Source organism: Hippichthys cyanospilos, chromosome 4 (genome assembly GCF_059441005.1).
Source record: "Hippichthys cyanospilos isolate Australia breed blue-spotted pipefish chromosome 4, RoL_Hcya_1.0, whole genome shotgun sequence".
NCBI classification, from domain to species: Eukaryota; Metazoa; Chordata; class Actinopteri; order Syngnathiformes; family Syngnathidae; genus Hippichthys; species Hippichthys cyanospilos.
Window position 1 is genome coordinate 10,138,827 of NC_142372.1, and position 26,531 is coordinate 10,165,357.

The following is a 26,531-nucleotide window of genomic DNA, read 5'->3' on the forward strand; positions in this document are numbered from 1 at the left end:
TATCTTTTGCACTGATTATTTCAAGCCTAGGTAATTTTATGATTTGATATACAAGCCTAGGTAAGTTTCTATTTTATATACGACCACAGCACAGATAGCGGAAAAAAAAGTATTCTTTTGCATTGCTAAAATAAGCTGAAACAATAAAAATACATTGGAAGTATTTACATGACGTTGGTGATGAAAACACTTTTCTCACCATCACCCATTGTTATATAAAAAAAAAGCACACAATTTTGCAATATTTTTCTCACTTATAATTTCACCTCGTATGAGTGATGTTGTCACACTAATTTTATCATAGTTGGCTTTAGAAGCCATTTGCAAAAACAGTGACATTCAAATAGTAGCTTCACAGGAAAAGGCTTTAATTCACATCAATTAGCTGCATGTTACTATGGCAACCCTCAGACAATGGCTAGAATAAGGTTTCTTTTTATCTCGGCAAGTTAAATGTAAAATGTGCTTCATCAGCCTTCATGTGTTAATTGCACAGCAGCTGTGGTGATGACACGGGCCAACATGCAAAACTCACCTTATCGCTGAACGCAAAAAGGTCGCCTTCCTTCCTCGTGTATGTGCTGATCTTCACAGCTGAAATGACAAACAATGGGCTTTGAGATATCGACCCACGTACGACTAGCCGTTAAACATGCAATTTGAATGCAAACTCTTCAATTGAAGTGACATTTCAACAAGGTTGACTGCAGCTTAATTGACTGAAGCCATGTTACCACTCACTATAAAAATGCAGTCACGCTTTCGCCATGTGCAGCATCTTACGAAAAAACATCCCGTAGTGATTTAAATGTGTGATATTGGTCTAAAGGGCATTGTAGAAATAAACAGTTTCATACGGGCGGCATTGACATTGTCCTGCTGTCACCCCTTGTGGGATGCATCAGCCGTTAACGGTTTGACATTCTATTCGATGTGGGAAAAAAGGGGATGCCATACAGACAAAAGTTTCGGGACGCCTGGTCATTCCATCAAAAATTGTTATCACTTTCTTCCACGCCAGTTCATCTGAGCATGCCTTTGGAGAGCTTGCTGCCTTGCTTTTGAGCGCTCGGGTTGGAAACCCGTCAGACCAATATATGCAGGTAAATACAAAGAGGACATATTTTGCGAGTCTGGTTTGTGTTTTCCTAAGGGTTTATGTAATTTTATACACAGCATATCCCCACAGCGCGATGAAAAGCATGCTTTTTCAAATTATGTTCTTAGAAGAAACACCAGAAAAATAGCAAAATGTAATTACTTTTCTATATTGCAAATGTATTTGAAAAATAGAGTGCATATGAATTTATTGCTCGTTTTTAGTTACTCGTTGCTGTCAATGTGACTTAAGTGTATGTATTAATGTAATGTAAACCAAAAGTAAACGTAAACCTGGATGCCAACAAAGCAGTCCTGCAAATGATTAATGGTGATCATCCCTATATGCAATATTCAATTTTTAAAATACATAAATCGTTTTTGCTTCCAAATAAGTTCCTTTTCGAAATTGTTGATTGAATTTACCTTTGTTGTTGTACTCTGTCTGTTGCTAAAAGGCATTGAAGTGTTTGTCTAATTGACCTACCTATCTAGCTTTATTATATTGTTTAACATTTTTTTCAATTGTATTTTAGATATTATTGTAATATTATTTATAATATTTACTTCTTCTTCTCCTTTTGGCTTTTTCCCTTCAGGGGTCGCCACAGCGAATCAACTGTTTCCTTCAAAGCCTGTCTTCTGCATCTTCTTCTCTCACTCCAACTACTTTCATGTCCTCTTTCACTAGATCTATCAACCTTCTCGTTGGTCTTCTTCTTGACCTTTCAATTCAACACACCTCTACCTATATAGTCACTATATGGTCTCTGGACATGTCCGGACCATCTCAGTCTGGCCTCTCTGACTTTATCTCCACAAACTCCAACATGTGCTGTCCCTCTGATGTATTCGTTTCTGACACTATCCATCTTAGTCACTCCCAAAGAGAACCTCGGTATCTTCATCTTTGCTACCTACAGCTATGCCTCCTGTCTTTTCCTTAACGACACTGTCTCCAGGCGAAACAACATTGCTGGTCTCACCACAGTTCTGTAAAGTTTTCTTTTCAATTTTGCTGCAACTCTTCTATCACACCTGTCACTTTTCTCAACCCGTTCCAGCCTGCCTGCACATGCTTCTTGACCTCTTTTCCACACTCTCCATTGTTCTGGACTGTTGATCCATAATACTTAAAATCCTCCATCTTCCTTATCTCCTCTCCCTGTATCTTCACTCTTCCACTTGGGTCCTTCTCATTCACACACATATACGTCGTCTTGCTGCGGCTAACCTTCATTCCTCTTTTCCAGGGCCAACCTCCACCACTCTACTTTTTCCTCCACCTGTTGCCTACTCTCACTGCAGATCACAATGTCATCTGCAAACATCATAGTCCATCTATGATAACATTAATGTGGCATAATTTAAGCAAATTAACCATTAAGTTTAGTAAAATAATAAATAATAAATCATGCAAATGTTTTTTTAAACATTAATTACATTAAATTTAAAGATTGCACCAATCATTATAACATTTACAAAGACAATAACATAATTTAGACATACACTTAAATATTTTATAATTTCACAGAATTATATTAAAGGTGAATGTATTTCTTTTTGTATTATCTCACTTTTATAGAGACACATAGAGTCTGGGAAATTATACATTATGTTGACCGTCAGATTTCCTCACCACTGTAAATAAAAAAAAAAAAAAACCTTCCCATTGTTTTCCTTGTTCTTTCTCAAAATTGCCTTTTTAGACTAACAATATAATTGACAGCCACAAAAAGAAAGCTGCTTTTCTTTTAAACAGCTACAATGACCTAATTGTAAAATTTGACAGTGTAAATGGATTGACATTTTTTACAGCCAGCTTTTTCTTGTGGGCTTTTTGGGTGGTTAGATCGTGTGGAGCAGCAGCATGAGGACAAGGATAACTGGAATGGCCACCTGTGCAGGCCACTAAGAAAGCAACCGCAGGCTGGCAGTTAATGACATGGGGCTGTAGGCATTGACAAGCAGCACTGTATATGCCGCAAACTGATGGAGGACAAGCGGCAGCTGCTCAAGGTGACTGACTGGTTGAAGGAAAAATGAAAACGGCTGGCGTGATCAATGATGCAAAGCGCCACTCATTTGTTTTCCGAAGCATGCCGGGGAGTTCATTTTATTTTCATGATGCATGGTCTCATCTGATCGAGCTTCCAAATCACATTATAGATTGTCAGATAACAGCAGCTGCATGTGATGACACCATGCCGGTTTGGGTAACCGTGCACTCCTCCTCCCTGAGAGTCGCTGGCTCACAGGAAATAAGCTCACATTTCCGACAGCCGCTGACTCACTTTTTAGGTTTTACACAGTAGGTCAAACGACGATGATAATGATGATGATGTTCCCCTTGTGTGGGGAATGTGTGAGGAAGTAGCAAACAACAATTAGCTTAGCTAGGTGATAGTGATGTGTTAATTGTGATGCAGGATTGCATACGAGTGGAAAATTAACAGGACAATTTCCACACAAGGTTAAGCCAGGGAATGTGGAAAATTAATCTAACTTATTTGTTTCCTATTAAGAACAGACCTTCGGTTTCATAAATTCAACAAATTCCCGTAAACCCACAATGATTATTATAGGAAGTTTCCCTGTTTAAAATTTCCCAAATTGTGCACTTTTAATTAACCTATAGGCCTACTTTTGCAGATAAGAAATATTTACTGGACATTTGGCTTTTGTTGGTATAAAGGCAGCAATAAAAAAAAAAAACCTTTGAAAATAAAGTTGTATTACAAGAATAAATTCATGTGATTTGAAGAATGTGTGAGAAAGATAGTATACTACAAGAAGAAAATGTAATATTTGGAATATTTTTGGAATAAATTTGGAATAATTTTTGGAATAAAGCTGTCATTTTATTATATTTATATGTCATTAAAATATACGGTAATATGTGAATAAACATGTAAAACGAGAATGATATAAGAAGTCATTTTCTAAAAACATTTAAAACATTAAATTCAACACATTTTTTTCTTCTTTTTTTTTAATGAGAAAAACAATAACCACTTATATGAGCAGGAAAAAAAAGCCCCAACACAGAGAAAAAAGAAAAAAACGTAGGGACATCAAGTATGATATCGGGCTGATATGTTGCCTTATTCGAAGGAATCGATACGTGACCTGCGGCTACAAAAACGAAATCTGACTATGATGTGAGACGCACTCATTACTATGCCATTTTCATAACAAGCCTCAAAGGATGGTGTCTTGAGGATCAAAGCCACAATAAAGAAAACGGGATCCCTGGAAAGTGCTGAAAACATTGTGATGAAGAAACACTAATCCTTCTCCCTTTTGCCTTCAGGATAATCAATGTGAGCATTCCGTACAAAAAGAGAAAGAAGAGAGAGAGAAACCTTATCTTGAGCAACTTCACAGACTGTTAGAATTCCGGAGGGACTTCGATTTCAAAAGCAAAGCTGAGTTGAGGAAACATGTAACACGGTGGCATATCAAACTTAACAAACAGCAGAAGCTTGATCACAATGAAACCAAATATACAAAAAAAAGAAATGAAATGGGGAACTCTTGGGGGTCTCCATAGGTGGGGTTAGGGTTTGCGCAGACAATCTTTGAAAGAGCTCAGACAACATGGTGCCCCTTTAGCAAAAAATAAATTGGAAAATGTCCCCTGCTATGTGTGTGCGGGGGAAGTAATATGTCTGGCTCAAGCTCAGCATCCTGGCTTTTTTGAAAACATTAACCCAATTCATCAATGACAAGCTTGGAGATCAGATTTCATTGGGCAGAATAAAGGAAAACGTTTTTTGTTTGCAGACAAGCAGTTTTGTCTACGGGGTGCCTCTCTATGGCATAACCCCTCCAAGTGTCACCCTATCTTATTCATTTCAACCCCAATCGAACAGAGCTTCCATCATCTTCTTCAGTCCTGCAAATCTCATTCGCCAGTTTGCTTTTTTGCCCTTTTTCGGAGAGCTGAAGACATCTGGAGTGCAGCTGTTGCTATGCATCACACATACGTACACACTTCCCCACACACGCAGTTGCAACATAATGGCCTCAGCAACAGAGGTTAAGGGGTTAGGGGCCTTGTGTCCAGGCAAACCGTTTAATCTGCTCAACCTATAGACAAACAGTGGAAATCAAACACCAACACAAGCAGAATCCTTGCACTAAAATAGACAGAGGTGCCAACACACACACACACACACACACACACAGTCCCACTCGTGTCTCTTCTATACAAGGCAACCAAACATTTGACGCTCACTTGGGACAGCGGAGATTCTCACTGATGAGTGCTGCCCTGGCAGAGAAGGTGTGTGTGTGCCTACTAATTCAATTACAGCCTCTCAAATTCTGTTCAATCCAATTCTATGAATGGAATAAAACGTCCACTTCACTTTCTAAGAACTTGCTTGCTTTGGTTTGCATACAATTTCGCTTTCAGAATATTAAATATATATATATATATATATATATATATATATAATATTCAAGAGGTTTTTTTTTCATATGCATAGTAATACCAATGAAATTCTTATTCTGTTCATTTCCCTGAGCAGACTACATTCCATAATCGAGCAAATAATAAGGTAGGCAATAAAAAAATATTAATACTTTTAAAAAAAAATTAACAAATGTGTCTAACAAAAAAAAAATCACAAATAAAATCAATGTCTTTTAAATATTGACAATCCAATCAGTACTATTTTAGCAGTCCTCCAAAGCAACTATCATCATGCTAGCACCTGATCAGTCACATTTTGGTGATTTTCAAAATCTTTCAAAATCCTATACTATTGGTCAATCCTTGCGTGATGTGGGTGTCATTTCCATGAATTCTAAAGATATGAAAATGGCTTGCTCTTTTTCACAATGCAGTGCTAATGGTTGATCTTCTGAAGATGATCATTTTGAAGGCGATTCCAACACCAATGAGCATATACAGTTTATGGATGAATAAATGTTCATTTGAGAATCATTATAACAATTGTACGTCATAAGACAATAATCTCACAAACAAAACGTGACAAAATTCCGTATGACTCGTGCAAAGGTTTGTCACTAGAGCAAAACTACACTGTCGGAATTCCACAGATGTTCGCTACATGTTCACTCTTTCCAGCACCTTCCTTTCCTTTATAAACTGAGAGCTGAAATTCAATTTAAAAAAAATAATGACGTGAAATGGAGGAAAATAGACAGTGGTGCAAAAAGTGAATCAATTGAGATGATTTTCAGCCTCAAGAGAAAGTCAAAACTACTATTAAAAGTACTAAAGGGCACAAGGGAGGATTATTGTCAACCTTCCTTTGTAAACAATAATAAATAAATAGAGGAATCACAGGCATCCTCACATGAGAAAGGCTATGTGGGAAACCTAACAAATGAGTTTTAGAGATTTAAAAAATACTGTTGAATAGGATGGATTAAGCCTGCAGACATATTTGTTCCCACGACCCAGCAAAAAGACAAACCAACCAATCACAGCAAGCAGCGACAAAAATCTTTGCACTATCATTTTTTTTCCCCGTTTTTTTTCCCCGGAACATTCAACAAACAGGAGTTAAGCAGGAAGAAGAAGACCAACATTAAGAAGCATGTCAAGACTGTGATACAGCACACTGAACGCAACATTCTCATTGAACTGGGTTAAAGAAACATCAACAAAGAACAAGAATAAGGCTAATAATGCATCTATATGGGTAAAATGGGTCAAATGAATGGAATGTCACACATATTTACAAACAAACATAGACTGTCAGAAATTGAAGAGGTCGACAGATTCTTGCTTCTCCTGGTTCTAGCACACACTCCGTCACAAACACTAAACAACCAAGCGGCCTCATCCATCCAGATGAATGAAACAGCATAGAGGGATCGTTTCACTCGACCAGTCCCGCAGATTAGAGCCGACCGGGCCTTCCCTCGTGAACCGCGCACCTAATCTTCTTTTGCATCTCAGCAATGGAGAAACGCGAGTCCTCTAATCTGCCAGACAGCTGCGAGTTAGCGGACTGTCGGCCAGAAGCCACAACAAATTTCCAATTTGGTGAGCAGCTATGCATTGGCACACATTTCAATTAGAATAAACACTACTATCATTTTCCATTAGCAGTGGTTGCAGAAGAGGTTTTCCAAAATGGATGAGTGACTTTCTGGGTGCTGCGTTTAACAGCAATGCATTTCCGTTCCTAAGACACCCATGCCACAATCCCTTTCCAAGTATGTTGGATAACTTTCAGTGTGGTTGTAATTGAGTGGAAACGCACTTTGGGGACGGTATACCTTGCAAAAGTCCTAAAAAGCAGGAACTAAATTGTGTGCACTTACTATAGACAGATGTTGCCCCCAGCATGCACAAGGTGTAAAACTGTGCTTTAGGCACTACCGTCTGATGGTTTTTACCACTGAATATTTTTCTGAGTCACGCAAGCACACAATGAGGTTTGAAGTGATGGAATAAGAAGTGTTAGAGGATGAAAAGCAGACCGGAGCTGATTCTAGGATCAGAAGTTTAGGGGTGCTGATGACAAGTCCTGGCGCCAGAGCACATCTGACAGGGGGGCATTTACTTTGGAGGGTGGGCGTCACATTTGATCATTCAAAAAAATGAAAGAGGATGAACTCACATGCATCCACGCACACGCGCTCAGTGAGAAGACCCTTTGCGGCCTAGCTTGCGAATGTCACATGACCAAAACCAGGTGAGTCGTGATTGGCCATCACCTGAGCATTAAGCAATTGCAAGGTCATTTTCAGTCGACAGAAAGTGACAAAATATTTTTAAAAGAATTAATTGTACACAATCACCATTAATCAATTTATTATAGCCAAAATAATAACATTTTACGCTGAAAGGTGGCTAAAAAATGTATTATATAGCTCTTAAAATATCTCGAATTTTGGGGAAGTGTTGGCATTTACTTTAGGGATGCTTCAGCAGACGCAGAAATCCAAAACATTATGCTTAATGCGTATAATGTAATTCAAAATGCAAAAGACCATTCTCTAAAATTGTATATACTGAATAGATAAAATGTTGTGTCAACAGAAATCCCCAAAAGTCCCCATATCCATCAATAAATCAAATATATTTGCAAATTACACTCTTGCCTACTCACCCCACAGTAAAAACCCAGTCAGGACTCAGAACTCATGTTGAACCCAGCTGAACTTTTACCACCAGTTGAAAATATGGCCGTAGTGGAACTAAAATCCAATTTGCAGAAACAAGACGGGGTCAGAGCCAATGACCACTTTTCTCCTGTTCAGCTACCATCTGGAGGGTTTCACTCAAGCAGGCACTTCAAACTAAGAATTTGAGAGGCTGAAACTCTCCTGAGTGCTTAGTTAGTCCATTGTGGCCAAATGATCCAAGGGGCTTCTTCTTCACTGATCAAAACATGTTGATGATACAACACAAAGATGAATATCTACTGTTACAAAAGACCCACTCCAACTCTTAAAATGTGGGTGCTTGTCTAGGCTGTGGCTCAGGAGACACTTGAGAAAATTACCAAAATAACACGAGAGGTGCACCACCTTCATTCAACTGATGACAAGACCCTATTTCTCTTTTCTATTATACGGACCAGCTCCTACTTCACATCACCTGTTAGCACTGCTTTAGTTTAAGAGCTGGCAGAACGTTTGCAAAGGATTTAAATAGCAAATGAGTGGGGTTTGCATTGAAAGAAACGAGTTGGACAAAATGGAATATGAGCACATTCAGTGGAGGCGGCAGGACTGCGCCCCAAAGGCGGATCATCTTCCACAGGTGTGGCAGCAGCTGCCACACAATACACTGAAGAATGGTCTTGGATGGAATCCAATGGCATGACATTGACTTGGGAGCTTTCAGCAATTAAAATGGTGAAAAAGAAGTTTCCTTGATTTTATTTGACCGGCCTTCTGATTGGTGAAATTTAAATGGAGATTCCCAGTCGTACAATGTATTTGCAAGAGATACAACCCATGAAATATATGCTAAAATATTGACCACTCTAGAAAAAAAATGAGCCCCGTTATAAGGGTGTTGTCACAGCCAAAACCACCATAGGTAACCTGGTGAAATAAAAAAACCCTAATTGCCACTCAGTCTTTTTGTTAAGTTAATTTTGTAAACCTGTCATTCATAACAAAACAATTCATAAAAACAAAAACAAATAATTAAGTGAGCAATGCAAGGAAGTTGTGCAAGGACTTAACTGGGATGTAACTACTTTACACACAATTTAAAGTCATTAATTTAAAAAGGAATTAAAAAAAAAATCATACAATGCATGCATATATTAAGCATATGACCCCCATTCAGCTACTAGTACCATAAACACATGTGACATGGATTATGTCCTTAACACTTAATTAATTGTGCCACGCAACACATTCTCTGAACTGATTTTTTTTTTTTAATATACTGTATTAATTGTAAGGAATCAGGTTTCCAACGGCAAAATCAGCATCACCTTCATGAACACATATATCATTCTGGCCCTAATGAGTTTTACAAAATTCACCATTAAAAATAGGGTACACCTAGACTTCTTTTTCCACTTATGATCTCAATACTCGCCATTGTCGCCTTTGATTGCTGGCAATATTCATGCTGTTTGTATGCTTACTTACAGTAGGACTCAGTGTGTGTGTTTTTTGGGTTACGGTTATTTTTACTTGATACCGGGGTTTTCTTTAGCCTCAACCTGTGTTATTCTTTCCATGGTAAGTAAAGCACACAATCTTAAAAATGAGTGGAGTGTTTTTCCCCTGATAGACAGTAATGAAGATTATTCAAAATGACACACAGTCAGATTGCACATTCCATCCATAAGCGCAAAAATGTCGTCCGTTCAGCAGACATTTGCGGACGGATTCACAGACTCGCCTGGTGCCTTTTTTCATCCCACCAACTTGCTCAAAGATGAAATGTCAACATGCTTGCAAGTCACGGAGGAATGGAGATACGTTTGAGAGGCAGAAAAAGAAAGGTTGGCAGTGAGATAAAGAGGGAAGAGAGAAAGTAAAAGCGACAGCGAGGGCTGGCTGCTACAGTTTTCCTGCTTGGTCAGCAAACTGGAGAAGCAGCACCAGAGGGACGAGGAGAACAGAAGTGCGCGCATGCTGGAGTGGAGAATACTGCTGTCTTTACAGAATGAACGCTTAAAGCCAAGAACTCTTTGGAAGAGGAAAAAAAGCACATCGTCAACACAGGACACTCCATTAGGTGCACCAGATCAACCAACTGTACCTCTAATTTTTTTTTTTTTTTTCTTGGTGTGAGTGATCATTTTGACCATTTAACATATTAACACATTCTCTACAATTGGTGAATGTAGATGTCAAAAATAAATTTTAAAACGCCTGGCAGTTAATTGGTAAATAACTCAAAAAAATTAATAAAATAGCATATTCAATCATACGGAGAACAGGAAAACACCACACAGGAAAGCCATAGGTTATTTCATTAAAATAGATTCAGTCATTTTTACAGTTTTACTGATAAAACAAACATGGCTTGGTTAACCCATTCACTGCAATTGGCAAATATAGACGTCATTTATCCTTTACTGCAGTGTTTCTTCAGCCGAGTACCCCTTAACCAGTGCAAATTATTTTAGGGGATTAAAAAAAAAAAATCAGTGTCTGATTTATTAAACGTTATAACCTTTCAAACTCCATTTGTATTGGTCCACAAAATAAATAAATATATAAATAAATGAAAATCAATGCAAAGTGTCCTCTTTTGGATAATAGATACAGTATGTGATCAAAAATAAAAAAATCGTAATTATTAATAAAAATTTGTCACCAAAAATAATCAAAAAGAAATAATTATAAATATTTCACGTACAATTAATACATTTGTTTTGCTACTAACTGTCGACTGAAAATTACATGGCATTTGATTAAAGCTCAAGTAGCAACCAATCACGGCTTACCTGTTTTCTGGATTTGGTCATGTGATGCTCACAAGATGAGCCGGGATTGGTTGTGACCTGAGCCTTATTTAACTTAGTAATCAAACTATTTATTGACACAATATGGACATTTTACTGCTGAAATTGACTTTATAAGTTTAGCATCCATTTATGCTTCAAAGAAAAAACTCGACTGTTGCCATGTGAGCGTCCAAATGTTTCTAATCTCGCTGTTGCCAAAAGAGGGTGAAGGAGCACATTTTCAAAAACTGATATCACTGACTTTAAACTGCACTTCATGCCTTCCTCACATGAAAATTGGCTTTTCACCTGCTTTTACTGCTACGCCAAGTCACATTTATCTGCAAGGGCCACTTCATAGTGCTGAAGTGCAGCAGCTTGAATAAGGGAACGTGTCGTGAGGAGATAAAAAAAAAGAAAGAAAAAAAAAATCACAAAAATCCCACTCCCCATCTGCTCCTTGTAAATGCCATTTAAATCCAGCACCACGATAAAAAAAAAAATCTCCACATGCTATATTTCCAACCAAATTAATCAAGCAGCTAATAGTTAAGGAGAGGATATGTTTGACTTAAACAGCAAGAAATTGTGAATTCCATGACATGTGTTGACCGTGGGTGGGTGACTATACGATGCTCCTCTCCCCCTCCTTTCTTCTTCTTTCCAAGTAATTTCCCTGAGGGTGTACACTGCACTGGGGAGATAAGTAACCCAACTGAGGACAAGCCTGGCATTCTAACCCCCCTGAGTCCATGTGAAGAGAGGAATGTGACAATGCAGCATTTGTCCTCTTGCCAGCTAGAGAATAAGCTGCACACAGGCATGTTTGCATCGGACCGAAGAGTTCACAAGAAAGACAACATTCTGTTTATTTTATTTTTTTTACAGTGTTTCAACTGCTGATGGATTACCCTAATTCCATTTCAGGAAATAAACAGCTAGCACTCAGGGCAAATTGAATCACATTTGGCTCTACTTTGACAATGCGCAACTCAAGTGCCTGAAATGCCAGCAGTTCATGCATGTGTGCAGTTAATATTAATTCAACTGCACCCATTGTTGCGTACACAGAGCAAATAGGAACATGATTGGTCTGAACCATCTCCAGTTTTGATTTCCACAGCCTGGCACATGACAACCGCACTCCTACCCTTTGACAAACACTCTTTGGATCATTGCCATTTCTAAAAGTAAAATTTATGTACCACATATTGCCTTCTGATTTGGTCCAAAACACAGAAACAAACGCTTGAACACATTCTGAGATTCATACATCACTACAGCTGGCAGGATGCAGCAGGTGGATGGCCTCATTCCAACTGCCTCTCTGAACTTTGAACAGGGACCACCCAAATAGAAGCTATTAGACAGCCGCTAACATGACCACAATGTACATTAGCAAACATGGCTCCAATAGCATGATAGTCAAATGAAAAGCCATCTCCATCCCCTTGATAAAAACAAAGATTTCTCAGAGGCTCTACAAAATGCCAGGAAAGGAATGTTTACAGCTCAACACTGAATGCTCTTGCTTCTTCTTCATACTGACCTCACTTTCTCCTCCCAGGCCTGGCAGCACTCCCATCAACTTGCTCTAAACTAATAAACACAGGATTGTTTCCCATATATAGCTTGGTCCAAGAGACAGCATCACAAGTTTTTGAGAGCCCATTTAAGACTGGTGGTTCTGGCCCGCCACCAAGTTGGGCCACGAAGTGCGGAGCGGGGGGCTGATAGAATAACTGTGTAGCAGTCGTTCATTAAGGACCACTTAAAGCGCTATTTCTGGTAACGGCAGTCAGCAGAGATTTGGATGTGTCAAGTTGGGGAGGCAGCAAAGCGAACTGGACACAAACTGTATATCTCAATGTAAAATCTGTTTGACCTATGGTTTTCCAGTCACGTGGTATAAAACTTAGCCTGATCCAGCAAAGTATAAAGGAACATGCAATTTCTCAATACCTAAACTAGGGCTGCAACTAACGAATATCTCAATTAATCTGACGATTATAACGCCGTGTAAAAAAAAAAAGTCGACCAAGTCTGGTAAGTTGACTTCGGAAAAAGGCTGATTAAAAATATCTGGCTTGAAGCTCCGCCGGGACCAATGGCGCAAGGGAGAAACACTCCTAAGAAAACAGGGTATATTACAAGTTTGGTATGATTTTCAATGAAAAACAAAAGAGTGACACAAATTATGCTCAACTATTGCAAAGTGAAAAAAAGCATACCAGAGCAGCACTTTGAGAATTGCTTGTCTTGGTGCAGGACCCAGTGGCGGAAGGACTGTAGTAGTGAGCACGCTTTCATTCAAGACAATATTAGCACTGGTAGCTTTCTAAAATAAAAGAAAGAAATTCCCAAAGTGCACGAGGGCAGCAATATCCGAGAATATAATGTGGCTATCATTACAAACACTCTATAGTGACTCAGTTTTTGATGTTCAAATGTTACCCAGTAGGGGGCAGTCAATCACAAACGTGCTCAATCTGCTCATCAAAAAGAAAAACAAAACGAAAGCAAGGAAGAAGAACAGGAAGTTATTAACTTGTTAGTAGCTAACAGGAAGTGCCACTCTCAAGTACATTGTCTGTAAGTGACTTGAGTGTTAGCGTAATCTCACTTGATACAGCTAATAGTATCTCCAATTCGCAGGTTGACTTTTGACTCCAGAAAGATGAAAACAAATTCCCAACTTCAAAAGGCAACACAAAAGGGGCTCCTGATAGACATTCCTGACATTCCACACAAGTATGTTAACAAGTAAAGGGACTCTGGTGTATTGGGCTCCAATGTACCCCAAAGAGCTGAGTGAGAGTACATATACGGCTGGCATACAGTTAATGAAATGTTGATCGTTAGCAAATGCAAAAAAAAAGAAGAAGTATGTATTCCTAATACTTCCTGTTACAGGTAAATGTTAACCAAATGGAGCAGTGTTGCGAAGACATTGGGTCAAACTTGGAAGTACCATGACATGAAAGTGATCTCCCACTACTTGATCATATACAGTTCACTAGGCAACACTGGGACCATTTGAACATGTACTCCAGAAGGGTGGCCTTATTCAGAGGGGTGACTCCCTCAGACACAGTTTGCCACCAAACATTCACAGCAAGAATCTAACCCTGATGGGAAAACCAAGAATAGACGCCCCAGAGGCTGCGGGGGGCCGGAGAGACCGGTGGAAGGGGGTAGGATGCATTTCAAGCACTCCCAGCAATGTTTCCGAAGAAAGCGGCAAGTTACTCTGCAGGAGAATTCCAGCGGCGGATTAGTTTCACACACCATGGTGTCATGGCCGCTAAAATACTCTGATGATTGATAGAAATCTGAAAATTTGTCAACAAATGTGTTGAATAATTGAGAACACCGTTTGTTCACAACTTTAGGAAATGCAAGCTACCAGCTGTCGAGACAGCAGATGCGACCTGTTCATTGCTAAATAAAAAGGGGTAGGTCATATGCCTTTTTTGGGTGATTGTCTCATAAAGGGACACTGTGTTGTTAGCGCTTGTAATATAGCAACGGATTTTTGGTTTTGCTCACCTAATACTTGCTTAGACAGCAGGGATGGGACGACTCCGAGATCTCGAACGACGAGCTCTTGTGAGATTTCTTGTCCCTGCATTACACACGAACTATTTTCTTTTGGATGTTGTTATTGCAATAGAATACAGAGGAGAATCCGTTGCTTGTTAGTGCTTAGAGCTGCAAGTCAATATGCTGCATGACAATAAAACACGTCTGCAAACGCAGTGAGAAGACCAACCAACTGCAAAATATTCAAGCATACCATGTTAAATAATATATGGACATGGGAGCCTTGGCAAGTTTCTATTTTGAAAGTTGTTGCTGCATGTCACAACAAAAGCTGACTTTACATTTGACTTCGATTTGATTGCCTACCACAAACCAGGCTGAGTGAAATGTGTTTTTTCTGTGGTTTTGATGTCACTTCGTCTCATTGAACAAACGTTATGGGGAGAGAGTTTTCAAAAATCTCAATTCATATTTATGTAAGAAAAAATAAAAAAAAGAAACAGAAGAAAACACAAAATAAAGGATGCTCCGATAACTTTCAAATAATGTGTGTGGCGAGGTTTTAGTTTTACAGTTAAAGAAAAGGGTGGTAAAATATTGGCAGATAAGACCTAAGAGCTTTGTAGACCAATAGTAAGATTTAAAATCTATTCTTTGACTTACAGGAAGTCTTTGTAAAGATTTTCTTACTGGGGTAATACAGTGCAGTTTTTGATACTAATGAGAACTCTCTTTCTAGACTAGCTGCGGGTATTGGATTAACGTTTTTGTTTTGTTAAAAACATTCAAACACACACATGCATTACACTACTCTGATTTACTGAAAATATATGAATAGCTTGTTTGTATCTTGCCTTTCAGCAGACTTGGTCTAAGTAATTAGTTTTAAATATAAGAGTAATATAAGAGTAAAATAAAGTCATACGCTATGCAAAGGATTCACTACAATTTAGCAATATGCTGCTTCATGTTCCAATTAATTTGCAATTTCCACAGCACTTAAAAACATTTAATTCAACTTGACGATACCTGCACAATCCCAATTAAAAGCTCCCGTACTCCTTGAAGTGCCTCCACATACCATCTTTTGAGAACCACCGTTTTAGAACAAAAGACTTAAAAAAAAATCACAATAAGAACATACACATTTAAAGCATTATTTAGGAGGCAAATAAGGATAATGCTTTTTTCCGTGTGCTTATGTATATAAATACACCAAGACAGCTGGAAGAGATCATGTGACAAATGGTTCTGGAAAGCCCATAAGGAAGACACTTAAAAGTAGCAAAATATAACTGTCATTCATCTCACAGAGCCAGTATTTCACCAGCGGGACTGCCGCTTTCCTTCCAGCTTATCGACTTTTACTATACTAACTGGGGACAGTGGATCAGGTGCTTATTTTTTTCTTGACAGTTTTTTAAAAAAAGATTTACCAAATGCGTGGTCCGTTTGAAAGTCCCACCGCCTTCAAGTTTAAATTGTGTTACATCATAGTGTGTTACCAGGCAGGTTCCGATCGCCTTGACAACCATAAACGGCTGTACAAATATTTTAGCATGCGTAGAATGCAGCACTGTTCCTCCACAAGTATATCACCTAATTAAGTTGTTCTCTATAGTCATGCGCGCTAAGCTGACTTGTTCTATGTGATGGTGGCTTGGGGGGAAAGAAGCATTGTGTGGCAGATGTAGGATGCAGAGACTTTTTTTTTTTTTTTTCTCTTGAAGAGGGGGCCCTGATTGGAATGTTGTGATTTGACTCTCATGTTTAAGGTTACACAGGCAGTGGCTCAGCCACGACAAAGTGTGAAATTCTGCCTTATCGACTTGAACCAGGCCACGGATTCCTCAGTAGCCGCATTGTTGACCAAATCTGACCATCTTTGAGAAAAATAAATGAGGAGCGCAAATACGGAGGTTCCCACTCAAAAATGGCATGAGAGTGACTAACGTTATTACCTCTTCAATCATTTCTGCTAACATCAAAATATTAACGGTGTATTGCGAGTTTTGCTTTCTTCCCTTTGACTTTTTCAGAAAGAAAAGCTAAAAACAGTTTTGTTCTGACAGAAAATCTTTAACAATATTAACTTTTTTCTTTACTTTTGACAGATCACAAGCACGAGCATTTTAGGTTCAACAGATCTCTTCATGAAATAAATTGGATCGTTTAACAAATGTTTCCATTATTTCAAATATAAATATTCACGCTAATATGATTAATGACATTACTTTGCATATAAATCAGTACCATAACTTTGTAAATTAAAATATACATCAGGAAAATTGCTTAGCTCAATAAGCTTATTCTCAGACCTGTCTTCTAAAAAAAGCAAATCTTAATGTTTACAAAAAAATGTGAGCAATGGATGGAAGTTGTGCAAAGAATCCACATAGAATTTAGTACTTTAGACAGAAACAAAAGTCAATTTGTTTGAAACGCTAAAATGAAAATAAAATCATAGTGCACAGTGCTACATCACAGACTTCAGTATTAATGAAGTTTGTGGCTACATGATTTAAGCATAAATGTTTAAATTTGACATCCATTTGTGTCCTTATAACTTAATTAATTGCACAACTCAATGCATTCTGTAAACCAAAAAATATGTGTAATTTTTTTTTTTTGTGTTGCCTTCTGCTATTGATGGGGAATAGGTACTAAGCAATCTAGAATATCAGCATGTCACTGATAACTATTGAAATGCTTGGAGAGAGCAAATGCTATTTTACTGAATATAATTTTTAACATTATTGTAATCAATATTTTCTTCTGCCTGAACCTGGCGTTACAACTTTAATTTGGTTTGGGACGAAGCTTGTAACGCAAAAATCATCTTTGCCAAACTGAAAAGAATGGAAGTGGAAGAGTGAACACCCCAACGGCATTTCATTGAAAGCATACATTAATAACTATGGTTTGGCATTAAGTCTCTCTGGGTGTTCGGCATTTTTTTTTTAATAAAGGGATATCCAAAAGTACGAAGGGGCAGCCACCTGTGTTTGATGGACATCACGTTGGAAAAAGCTCCAGTAACAAAACCTGTGAAGCACACAAGCTCACTAATAAGTGCAACATGCCCTTCATCCAACACCTTTTCCTTGAGCAAAAATTTTGACCATACTTCTCCAAATAGTAAAATATGGCCAATTTTGCCAATCATCCCATTTCCCATTTGGACTGACTATTATTAATACAGAGGTTGCACCACTCCCTTGACGAGCCATGCATTATATTATGACTGATAAACACTATAGACAATTCTCTTCCTTCTCCCCAGGCCTGTTTTTATGCACAGCCAAAAATCAATGAATAAGTCTAATGAGGAGTTCCAGGCCACACCCCTTCACACATGCTTACCAGTGGTTAGTCACCCACCCAAGGCCAGTCAATAAACAATCGACTTGGTTGTCTTTCGATCCGATGAGACTCACGTCTACCTGGTGATTTCAGCACTAAACATGTGAACAGTTACGCCACGGCAGAAGAGTGTTCCAGCATGCCCTTTTGAGAACATTAAATTTAAGTGGCAAATAACATTACTGTTCACGACCACTGCAGCCACCATGGATCAGCGCAAAGGTAATGAAAAGGCTTTTCATTTGCTCCTTGCCGAAAAGGATGTCCAATACAGTTTGGATACTTCAAGTTAACAGCCCAGACGCAGCATGCTAAAATGGCCAACATTTAACTACAAGGAACAGCAAGGAAATTTTCACACAAGTGATAAATCAGGCCTGTAAAGAAACGAAACCTAAACCTACCTGTAAATATATATATATATATATATATATATATATATATATATATACCCCCAAATGAGTTACCATTTCGACTTTGTGCCAAGCATTATATATCTTGAATTCATCAATAAAACTTCTAATTGAAGTCATCAGTAATTTAGTGATAAAGATAGAAAGAAAAATGATTTTTTTTTAATATTTGAAAATTAGTCGTGCTCATTTACAAATGTTCTGTTTCATCCTGTTCAAGTACAAAAAGCCTCACATTTGGCATAGTTCCTTCTCCAGTCTGGGAAACATGTTTTCAGACTGCAATCAAAGAAAGTTTCACAAAATAAAAGAGCAAGGTTGGTTTAGCTGCATTTTCAAAGAAATTTAATCCAAAAATTCACAACAGAGTGGAAGGTCAGTGTTGAATAAAAAATCAATATCTGCAATCACAACTCACAAAAGCTAAGGCACGCGTTAAATCCACCTTTTCATAATGCATCATGCTGAATCTGTGTAGAAAAAAAAAACAAAATACAAGAGTCCAGTTGCCTCCATTCAACCTTTATGTATTACCACCACCACAATGAATGAGAATCTCCAAAGACATTACGAAAGAACAACATTTTTATTGAGCACACTGCTATTTTGTATTGATATTGTTAAAATAAAAGAAGGATAAAAAAATTGTGAAAATATAGAATAAGCAGTTCTTGACTCCCTTTGAAATTTTGGATTCAGCAGCAGCTCAGACAAAAAGTCTGATGCATAAGATCGGATCAAACCAGCATAAAGAAAGCATAAGCGTACATTTTGCCAAGGATGCCAATTTAAGTGTGATGATTATAAAAGTAGCGCACTGGCAAACAAACTTTAGAACAGACTTATGGGCCACTCATTTGGCTAGCGGACACCATGTTGGTGACTGACACCTGAATAAGATGGTTTACATGCAGGCTGCCATAGGTGAGGGTCGAAGACTGCTCTTTTACTCCGATCCCACCGTACAAGATGAAAAGTGTCTTGTTTCCCTTTTTTCTGCATAAACCTGCCTCATAAAAGTGGATGATCCTATATTGAGTGGACTATATTACACATCACAAAACAAAGCAGGATTATTAGCAGGCTGCTCTACGGGAAGGGGTGTGGCAGTGGAGCCATGGAATCAAACGTGCATGGGGAGGCTGCAGGTTGGATCCATGCACGTACAAGGCGCTCACAAATAGCATGCAACAGACTGGATCTTTCGGGGATATCAAGAAGCAATACAATGAATTTCGGGACGGGGGGTAACGAGGCATTAATATTCATTATCCCTACATTGGAGGTGATGAAAGCATAACCCAGGGGTGGGGTCATAAAATAAAGTTGCAAACAATCCATTCACTCATGCTTGACATCGTACATTAACATGGCGGGGACCCCCCCTGCCCCTCCTCCGGGCAACTCTCCAAACAAAAGCCGCTAGAGACGCCTCCACGGCGGGCACGCTGCAGCAGACCGAGCCGGTGAAGCCGCCGGAGGAACCGGGCTCGTACGGATCAAGACTCCACAAGTTGCGCGTGGATTCAACCAAGCATCTCGGCGTGTTGCGAGCACGCAACTTCACCGGTCAACGCACACGCGGCAGCGGTTCCTCTCCATTTAATAAACCCCGATAGCTCGAGAAGGTCAGGCGGCTTTTCGGCGTGTGCCGCAGGAGATGTGCTCCAGGGTAATCGGATTACAATGTTAAAAAAAAAAAAAAAGCCTACCTTCAGACGCTCCAGTGGCGCATCGCAGGGCGCACGGTGGCGGACACTTCCGCTGATTTAGCGGCGAAATAATATCCTACGCGGCGTGACGGGAAATTTCCAAGTAGCCGGGTTGTGTGTGAGTGTGTGTGCGCGCGTATAGGGACAGTGGCGATTGAGCGTGTAATGCGCGTGAGTGCGTGCGCGTAAACGAGGAGGGGGAGCAGATCTTCATTGGAGGCATAAAAGGAAATACGTCATTTTCAATGGACCACGCTTTGTAGTCCATTCAGCCACTCCCTCACGCTTTCGACAGGGGAAAAAATGACCGCCAAGATTTTATTTAATTAGGAATAACCGATGGGTAGAAGTTGGTAGCTATAATACATATAATTAAAAGATGAAATGATTTGATTAATATTACTTGGGAATATTCATGAATTATTTTACCAATCACAAAAAAATAAGTAATTTATGTGGTATTGCCAATCGATATCATTCAATTACTTTTTAAAACTCAAATTCTGGAAATATAAATAATGGAATAATTTTATTCATGTTAAAATACTGGAAGATATCTAATAATTGAACACCCACTGCATTTTTTAAAAATGAAGAATTTTTAAAAAATGAAAAGAAAAATTGACTCTTCATCGTTGTGTTGCTCAAGGTATTTTTAACATTCATTCATCCATTTGCAAAAATAATTTGAGGTGTACTTTAAGCAATTTATAGTGAACTATATATAATGGCTATAACGCTCGATAGCTTGAAAATAATTAAGTAATTATTGAAATGTACAATACAAGTAAAAAAATAAAATTAATCGATAAATCAAGATTTGACTTTAATTTTTAAATTCTGGGCTGGGCATTTTTTTGTTTCAATGCAGGTAAAGCACTTTGTTTCATTTTGTGTTGCTTTTGTTGTATAAATATGCTGTATGCCGCTAAATAAAGTGTCATTGAATTTACCGGAGAACAAGTTCACAATGGGTGTTTGCCTACAGTACTTCAATCAGGGGTAGTGCACAGAGAAGCAAGGAATACCCCTGCTCATATCATAGATGGATAGAAGGGAACAGTTGCTTCAGAATACATGTCAAATTCCAAACATTCTGTTGGAAACACCATGTTGACACATCTGTCTGCTACCATAATCTCCACATTTCCTCCCGACCCACCACCCCCACCCCAAGATTTCAACTGTGGGAGCAGGACGTCTCAGGGAAGAGATTCATATTTGGATTGATTCCCATCAAATGCCCGTAATCCATAATCTGCGTGACAACATTTCAGAACGAACAAAAAGTTTGACATTTCAACTGACACTTTGCTTTAAACAACCAAAGAAGAAGGAAAGACAAAGGGGGGAAAATGCTTCCAGCGGGTAAGATTCGAAGGCCATGTGGATGCACCACAGTAAGTCAAGGTGTCAGGTTTGGGCTTGTACACATTGAAACCGGAGACATGTATAATTAGTTCACTGCGGAGTGGATGGAAAACAGACATGCAAGAAAAATAGGCAGAATGTGATAAAAGGAGCATTAATTAGCGACACTGTTGTAAGGTCATATTCCGGTATAAAAAAAAGATGTTTTTTTTTTTTTTTGGTCCACTAAGATGTTGAAATTTGACAAATGCTACCCTCTCGTGGTTAAACACAGAAATTGCATCCGAGTTATAGCAAGGAATATTTATTTTTCGCAATACAAAAATAACCGTTAAAGAAACTGCCAAAGAGACATTTATTCAATTGGCAATTAAGTATGATTGTCAGCCTCCTCAGAAACAGGTTTTGGTTCCCGTATCTCAGACTCCATACTAGGCAAACTAGTCCTCCTCCGTGCAGCCATCTCAATCTTCTGCACAAGCTCCACCTCCCACGGATGCGTGACAAAGCTGAGCACCTCGGCCCCTTCACAACCCCCAGCCCTCCCCACCCGGCCGGCCCTGTGGATGTAGTCCGTGTGCGACTCGGGAAAGTCGTAGTTGACCACCAAGCGTACCCGGGACGTGTCCAGGCCTCGCGAGGCCACGTCGGTGCACAGGAGAACATTGACGGTGCCTTTTTGGAAACTGTGGAAGATGCCTGTACGAACCACGGCTGGCATCTCCCCTTGGAGACGAGCGTGTGGCACTCCCATCTCGTCCAGTGAGTACCTGTCGTGGAAAAACACAGAGACTCGGCATGAGATCCAGAATACCTGAAATAAAGCTTCGAAGATAAAATAAATTGCACAATTTTTATTTCCCGCCTTGTCAAGTCATATTAGGTTCAAAATACGCATATGGTTGTCATTTCCTTATACTCTAATTCTGTTTCTCAAACAATATTGACACAGGGTACATATGGTGGAAAATTTTAATGGCAAGCAAACAGAAAAAAAAAAATCTACATAAAAAAGGAAAAATCGACACCCTTCTCCCAAAAAAGGTTTATAATGTAGGAATATTGGCCATAATTCAGATGGCCAAAACCAGGCATCCGAAGTTCCAAAACTAACATTATTTTATTTTGAATTACCGGATACTCGTGAAGCATGACAGTAATAGTATCCACAAATTATGAACAAAGACCTTTCTTTTTAATGCAGATGATGGTACGTTGATATGTCAAACTGCCGCAATATAAAGCAACAACTGCTGAAATTCTATTTTAAGATGATACACTTATTTGCCACCACGCAGTGATTGGAAATCATTTACCTAGTTCAGCTCATTTGCTAATGGGCCCGAGTGAACTAAGACCTTCTGTAAATAGATAATATTTTCCATGACATACCCCAGCCAGTTGACAGTGGAGGCCTTGTTGCAGAACACAAGGACGGCATCCCCACCTGCTGCTCCATGTTCCTGCTGGAGTCGTTTCAGGTAATGGTTGAGTTCCAGGACTTTATCCTGTCCTCTTATCCTTAGGAAAGTCTGTTTCACATGCGGCATGAGGCAGTGCAGCATTTTGCTCTTGATGACCACCATGCTGCCGAGATCTGTCACCTGACTAAGGACGTCGCCCACTCCGCCAGGAAAGGTGGCGCCCACCAGCAGCAACTGGGCCTTACGAAGGGGGCCTTGTGTCTCACCTGGGACTCTAGCAATTTCAGTGTGCCGAAAAATACCCCCCAGCATGTCAGCGAAGCTCGGGTCGAACATAGTGTCTGCTTCGTCCACGACCAGAAAGCTCAGCTGATTTAAGTCCAAGCAGCGTCTCCGAAGGGCTTTGACCAAAGCGCCTGGTGTGGCGACTAAAATGTCAGGAATACCTTGCTTGAACACCCCTTTGATGTGCCCCACGCCTCGCCCACCTCCAACTGTCCTTGTCACCAAGCCCAGAGGGACACATAGAGTCCTGGACACAGACGCTACCTGTTCAGCCAGCTCCCTGGAGGGCACCACAACCAGAGCATGGATTTTAGGGGAACCCTCCTCGTAAATCTCCTCATCCAGGAGCAACTTGTGCACGATGGGCAGCATATAACTCAGCGTCTTCCCACTTCCTGTCTCGGCTGCACACAGGATGTTGTGACCCTTCATGACCTTGGGGATGGTCTGCAGCTGCACATTGGTGGGATGAATGATGTTTAGACGTTCCAACGTCTCCACCAGCTCCTTGGAGATGTGCAGTTTATCAAAGGTCTTCACTGGCTTTTTAATTTCCTCTTCCTGTCCGCTTCCTGGCATGAAAGGGGCAACTGATTTGATCTTGTTGATGATAAAATAATCCCCGAATGACTTTTTGTGCTTCCATCCTTTGGAGCAGAGTGTAGGCTCTTCGAATTTGCCGTATATGTATCCGATGGACTGGTTCAAACTGGGGTTTCTGCTCTGGATGAGAAGCTTTCCGGCTTTGCTAATGTTGATGTTGTTCCTACCTCGAGCTTGCTTCCCATTCTCAATGTGATTCTGCAATGAGCGAGGTACCCGAATGACGGGGATCTCTTCCGGAGATGCCGCGCAGACCGAAAAATAAACATGGTCGGTCGATAGTCTACTTATTTTACACCGGTAAATTCTCGAAAAGGCCAGCGCTGAGAAGCCGACCTTCAGGGACCACATTCTTGGTAACGTGAATGCGAGTCTGCTCGCGGCTAAAAGTTAGCAACAAAAAATCGCATAGTATGGCGCTTCCTCGCATTCCACATGATAACTTGTATCAATTAACTCAAAACGCAAAGGTAATATGTTTACAAAACACCATTAACAATAAAGCAAAAACAAAACAAAACGAGGAGAACATGCGTAACTCGGCGATTGTTGATGACGGAATCGGCGGACTCGTTTAGATGACGCATTAGCCCCCCCCCCCCCCCCCCCCTTAGAGAATAACGTTTTCAATTTAAAAATAGAACTGTATTTCAAAGTAAATTCCAACCATATATCTCCAACCATATATCTTGCAAAGTCTATTTAAAAGACACGCTGAGTTTTCACGAAAATAGTTGCAATCAATTACTTTAGATTTTGTAGGAAAAGACGATTTTAAGGTCAGACGTTAGATTATATAAAAAAACAAAAGCATCCTTCAGAGTAATACGATTGGGTGTGAAATATATAGTTTATTTTCTTTTATTACTGCAATTGTTTAATTTGCTTTTTTCAATCTTGTTCATGTCTTATCATTATATAACTTCTCACAACATATGAACATGTAACAACAAGAGCTAACAAAATGATGGCCATCTGTACTCGGCCAATATTTCTTATACATTTTATTTTACTGACTAAAATTTAAATTTATTTAGTTTTCATTATATTGATTTGTATGGCAATGATGATTTTGCCTAAATTAATTAATTTAAGTCATCATATTTACTTTAAATGCTGTACTGTAAAACTTTTTTTTTATTGTCAAGATTGGACAGTTCTGCTGTTTGGGGTTACACTTGCATACACCAGTTTTTACCAAACCATTCCAAAAAACATGTGTGAAGACAAACAGGTGCAGCACTATAGAAAAAGAATGTATATGCATGCATGTTGGCCTTTTAATAATGTAGTGAACCAACAACTCGTCAGCTATTCAGTAATGTTAAAAGGCTTAAAAACAGAGCTCAGGCAAGCAGTGATCATACAAAACTGTTCTCAGAAACCTCTAAAGTCGACTTTTATTAACTTTTTCACGACTAATTAAAGCCTTAAGGTTGGTTAGTCATTGTGTGCCTGTCCTGGGATTCTTAGGGGGATAATCCAGTGTTGCTGCTGTGCCACTGAGCATTTAAAATAATAACGGGTCACTAATCTTCTTTTTCTATCCAGAGAAGGGGGTCCGAAAAGGGGCTATTCTTATGAATGTGTTCATCACCATGTTTCAGTCATTACAATACTTGTATGTGCTGTTGGCTGTTGTGGAATTGATTGTACACAAGCTGGTGTGCTGAATGAACTCAGTCCCAGTCATTGATTATCAGTATCATCAAGTCCGTCACAGACTAATGTTGTGGCTGTTTGAACTGGACTCAAAAAAAAAAAAAAAAAAAAAGTTCTAGTAAGGAAATACACTTCAGTTTCTGCTTCAGTTTTTATTTTCACATTCTGGGTCTTCAACCTGCTCCAAACAGTTTCACTAGTTGACCACTAAGGGGAAGCAAAAACTAACACCTCGTCGATGCATTGCTGTCCTATACAAATAGCAGAGTTGGAATAGTAACTTTGTATAAACTTGCTCTTCACATGAAATTCATCACACGATGAATTTCAGAACAATGTGGTGACAATCCAGGGTGTACTCCCATCTGTCAATCAAAGTCTGCTGAGATAGACTCCGTCTCGCCTTCGACCCTAACGAAAAAAACAATGCAAAATTAATGGCACTCATGAGGCCTTTAGAAGCTAAATGAGAAAAATGCATAATGCATTTTTGTGTCTTAAGGTTCTGTGAGGGGTCACGCTTTTTTATCTGGGGGAAACCCTGCTGTGTACTATTTTAGACATCTTGCACAAATAATTTCCCCCTGCTTTCTTATCTGCCCAAATTCTAATACAAGACTGCACGTAACTTGATATCTGTTGACATTTAGCAAACACCTGTTGCGTAGGTGCTTACGTTTGCTTTTCTGTAGCGTGTGTGTGCAAATCCTTGAAAGGGGAGTGACACCTCAAAAGCACACTGAAAAAATAGTGTGAGATGGGGAAACCATGCCGCTTGCTTGTGTTTTTCATCTAACTTTCTCTAGAAGAGCAAACCACATCGGCAGCCTCCCACACAAATTGTCTTTGTTATCTTCTCCCTTTAAAGGTCATCTGCCAAGATAACGAACAGGTATAATTAAAATGTGACTTGGGCGTGTATCCACAGAAGTAAGTTCAAGTCTTGTCAGGTGATTGCCACAAAGTAGAATACAACATATATATTGTGGTACAGTTGGTAGGTTTTCTTGTGATTTTGAGTGATGCAGTTATGTTCAGAAAAATAGCACAGAGATAAAAGTGAGCAAACATGAAGAAAACACAATCAAATTTATCCATTCTTCCTGAGTTTGGATAGCTGACAAAAGTTAGTCGATCCTGTTGTGC

General features: G+C 39.3%; 2 protein-coding genes and 1 long non-coding RNA gene across 3 annotated transcripts in view; all 3 read right to left on the minus strand.

The window, feature by feature from the left end:
• LOC148424530 (talin-2) overlaps positions 1–20,167 on the minus strand; it is a 77,506-nt gene extending 57,339 nt beyond the window's left edge. Inside the window, exons 1-2 of the mRNA XM_088413284.1 lie at positions 20,041–20,167; positions 536–594 (exon numbers count right to left, since the gene is read on the minus strand). The gene's annotated coding sequence lies outside the window, so the exon portion shown is untranslated. The remainder of the gene's footprint in view (positions 1–535; positions 595–20,040) is intronic.
• An 848-nt stretch (positions 20,168–21,015) lies between these two features.
• ddx28 (DEAD (Asp-Glu-Ala-Asp) box polypeptide 28) lies at positions 21,016–24,284 on the minus strand. The gene is made up of 2 exons (XM_088413454.1): positions 22,804–24,284; positions 21,016–22,181 (listed from the first exon to the last, which is right to left on the minus strand). The coding sequence occupies exons 1-2, from the start codon at positions 24,072–24,074 to the stop codon at positions 21,782–21,784; spliced, it is 1,671 nt and encodes a 556-aa protein (XP_088269580.1). The 5' UTR covers positions 24,075–24,284; the 3' UTR covers positions 21,016–21,781.
• A 1,265-nt stretch (positions 24,285–25,549) lies between these two features.
• LOC148424532 (uncharacterized) overlaps positions 25,550–26,531 on the minus strand; it is a 57,110-nt gene continuing 56,128 nt past the window's right edge. The window contains exon 3 of the long non-coding RNA XR_015865319.1: positions 25,550–25,796. This is a non-coding gene — a long non-coding RNA (uncharacterized LOC148424532). The remainder of the gene's footprint in view (positions 25,797–26,531) is intronic.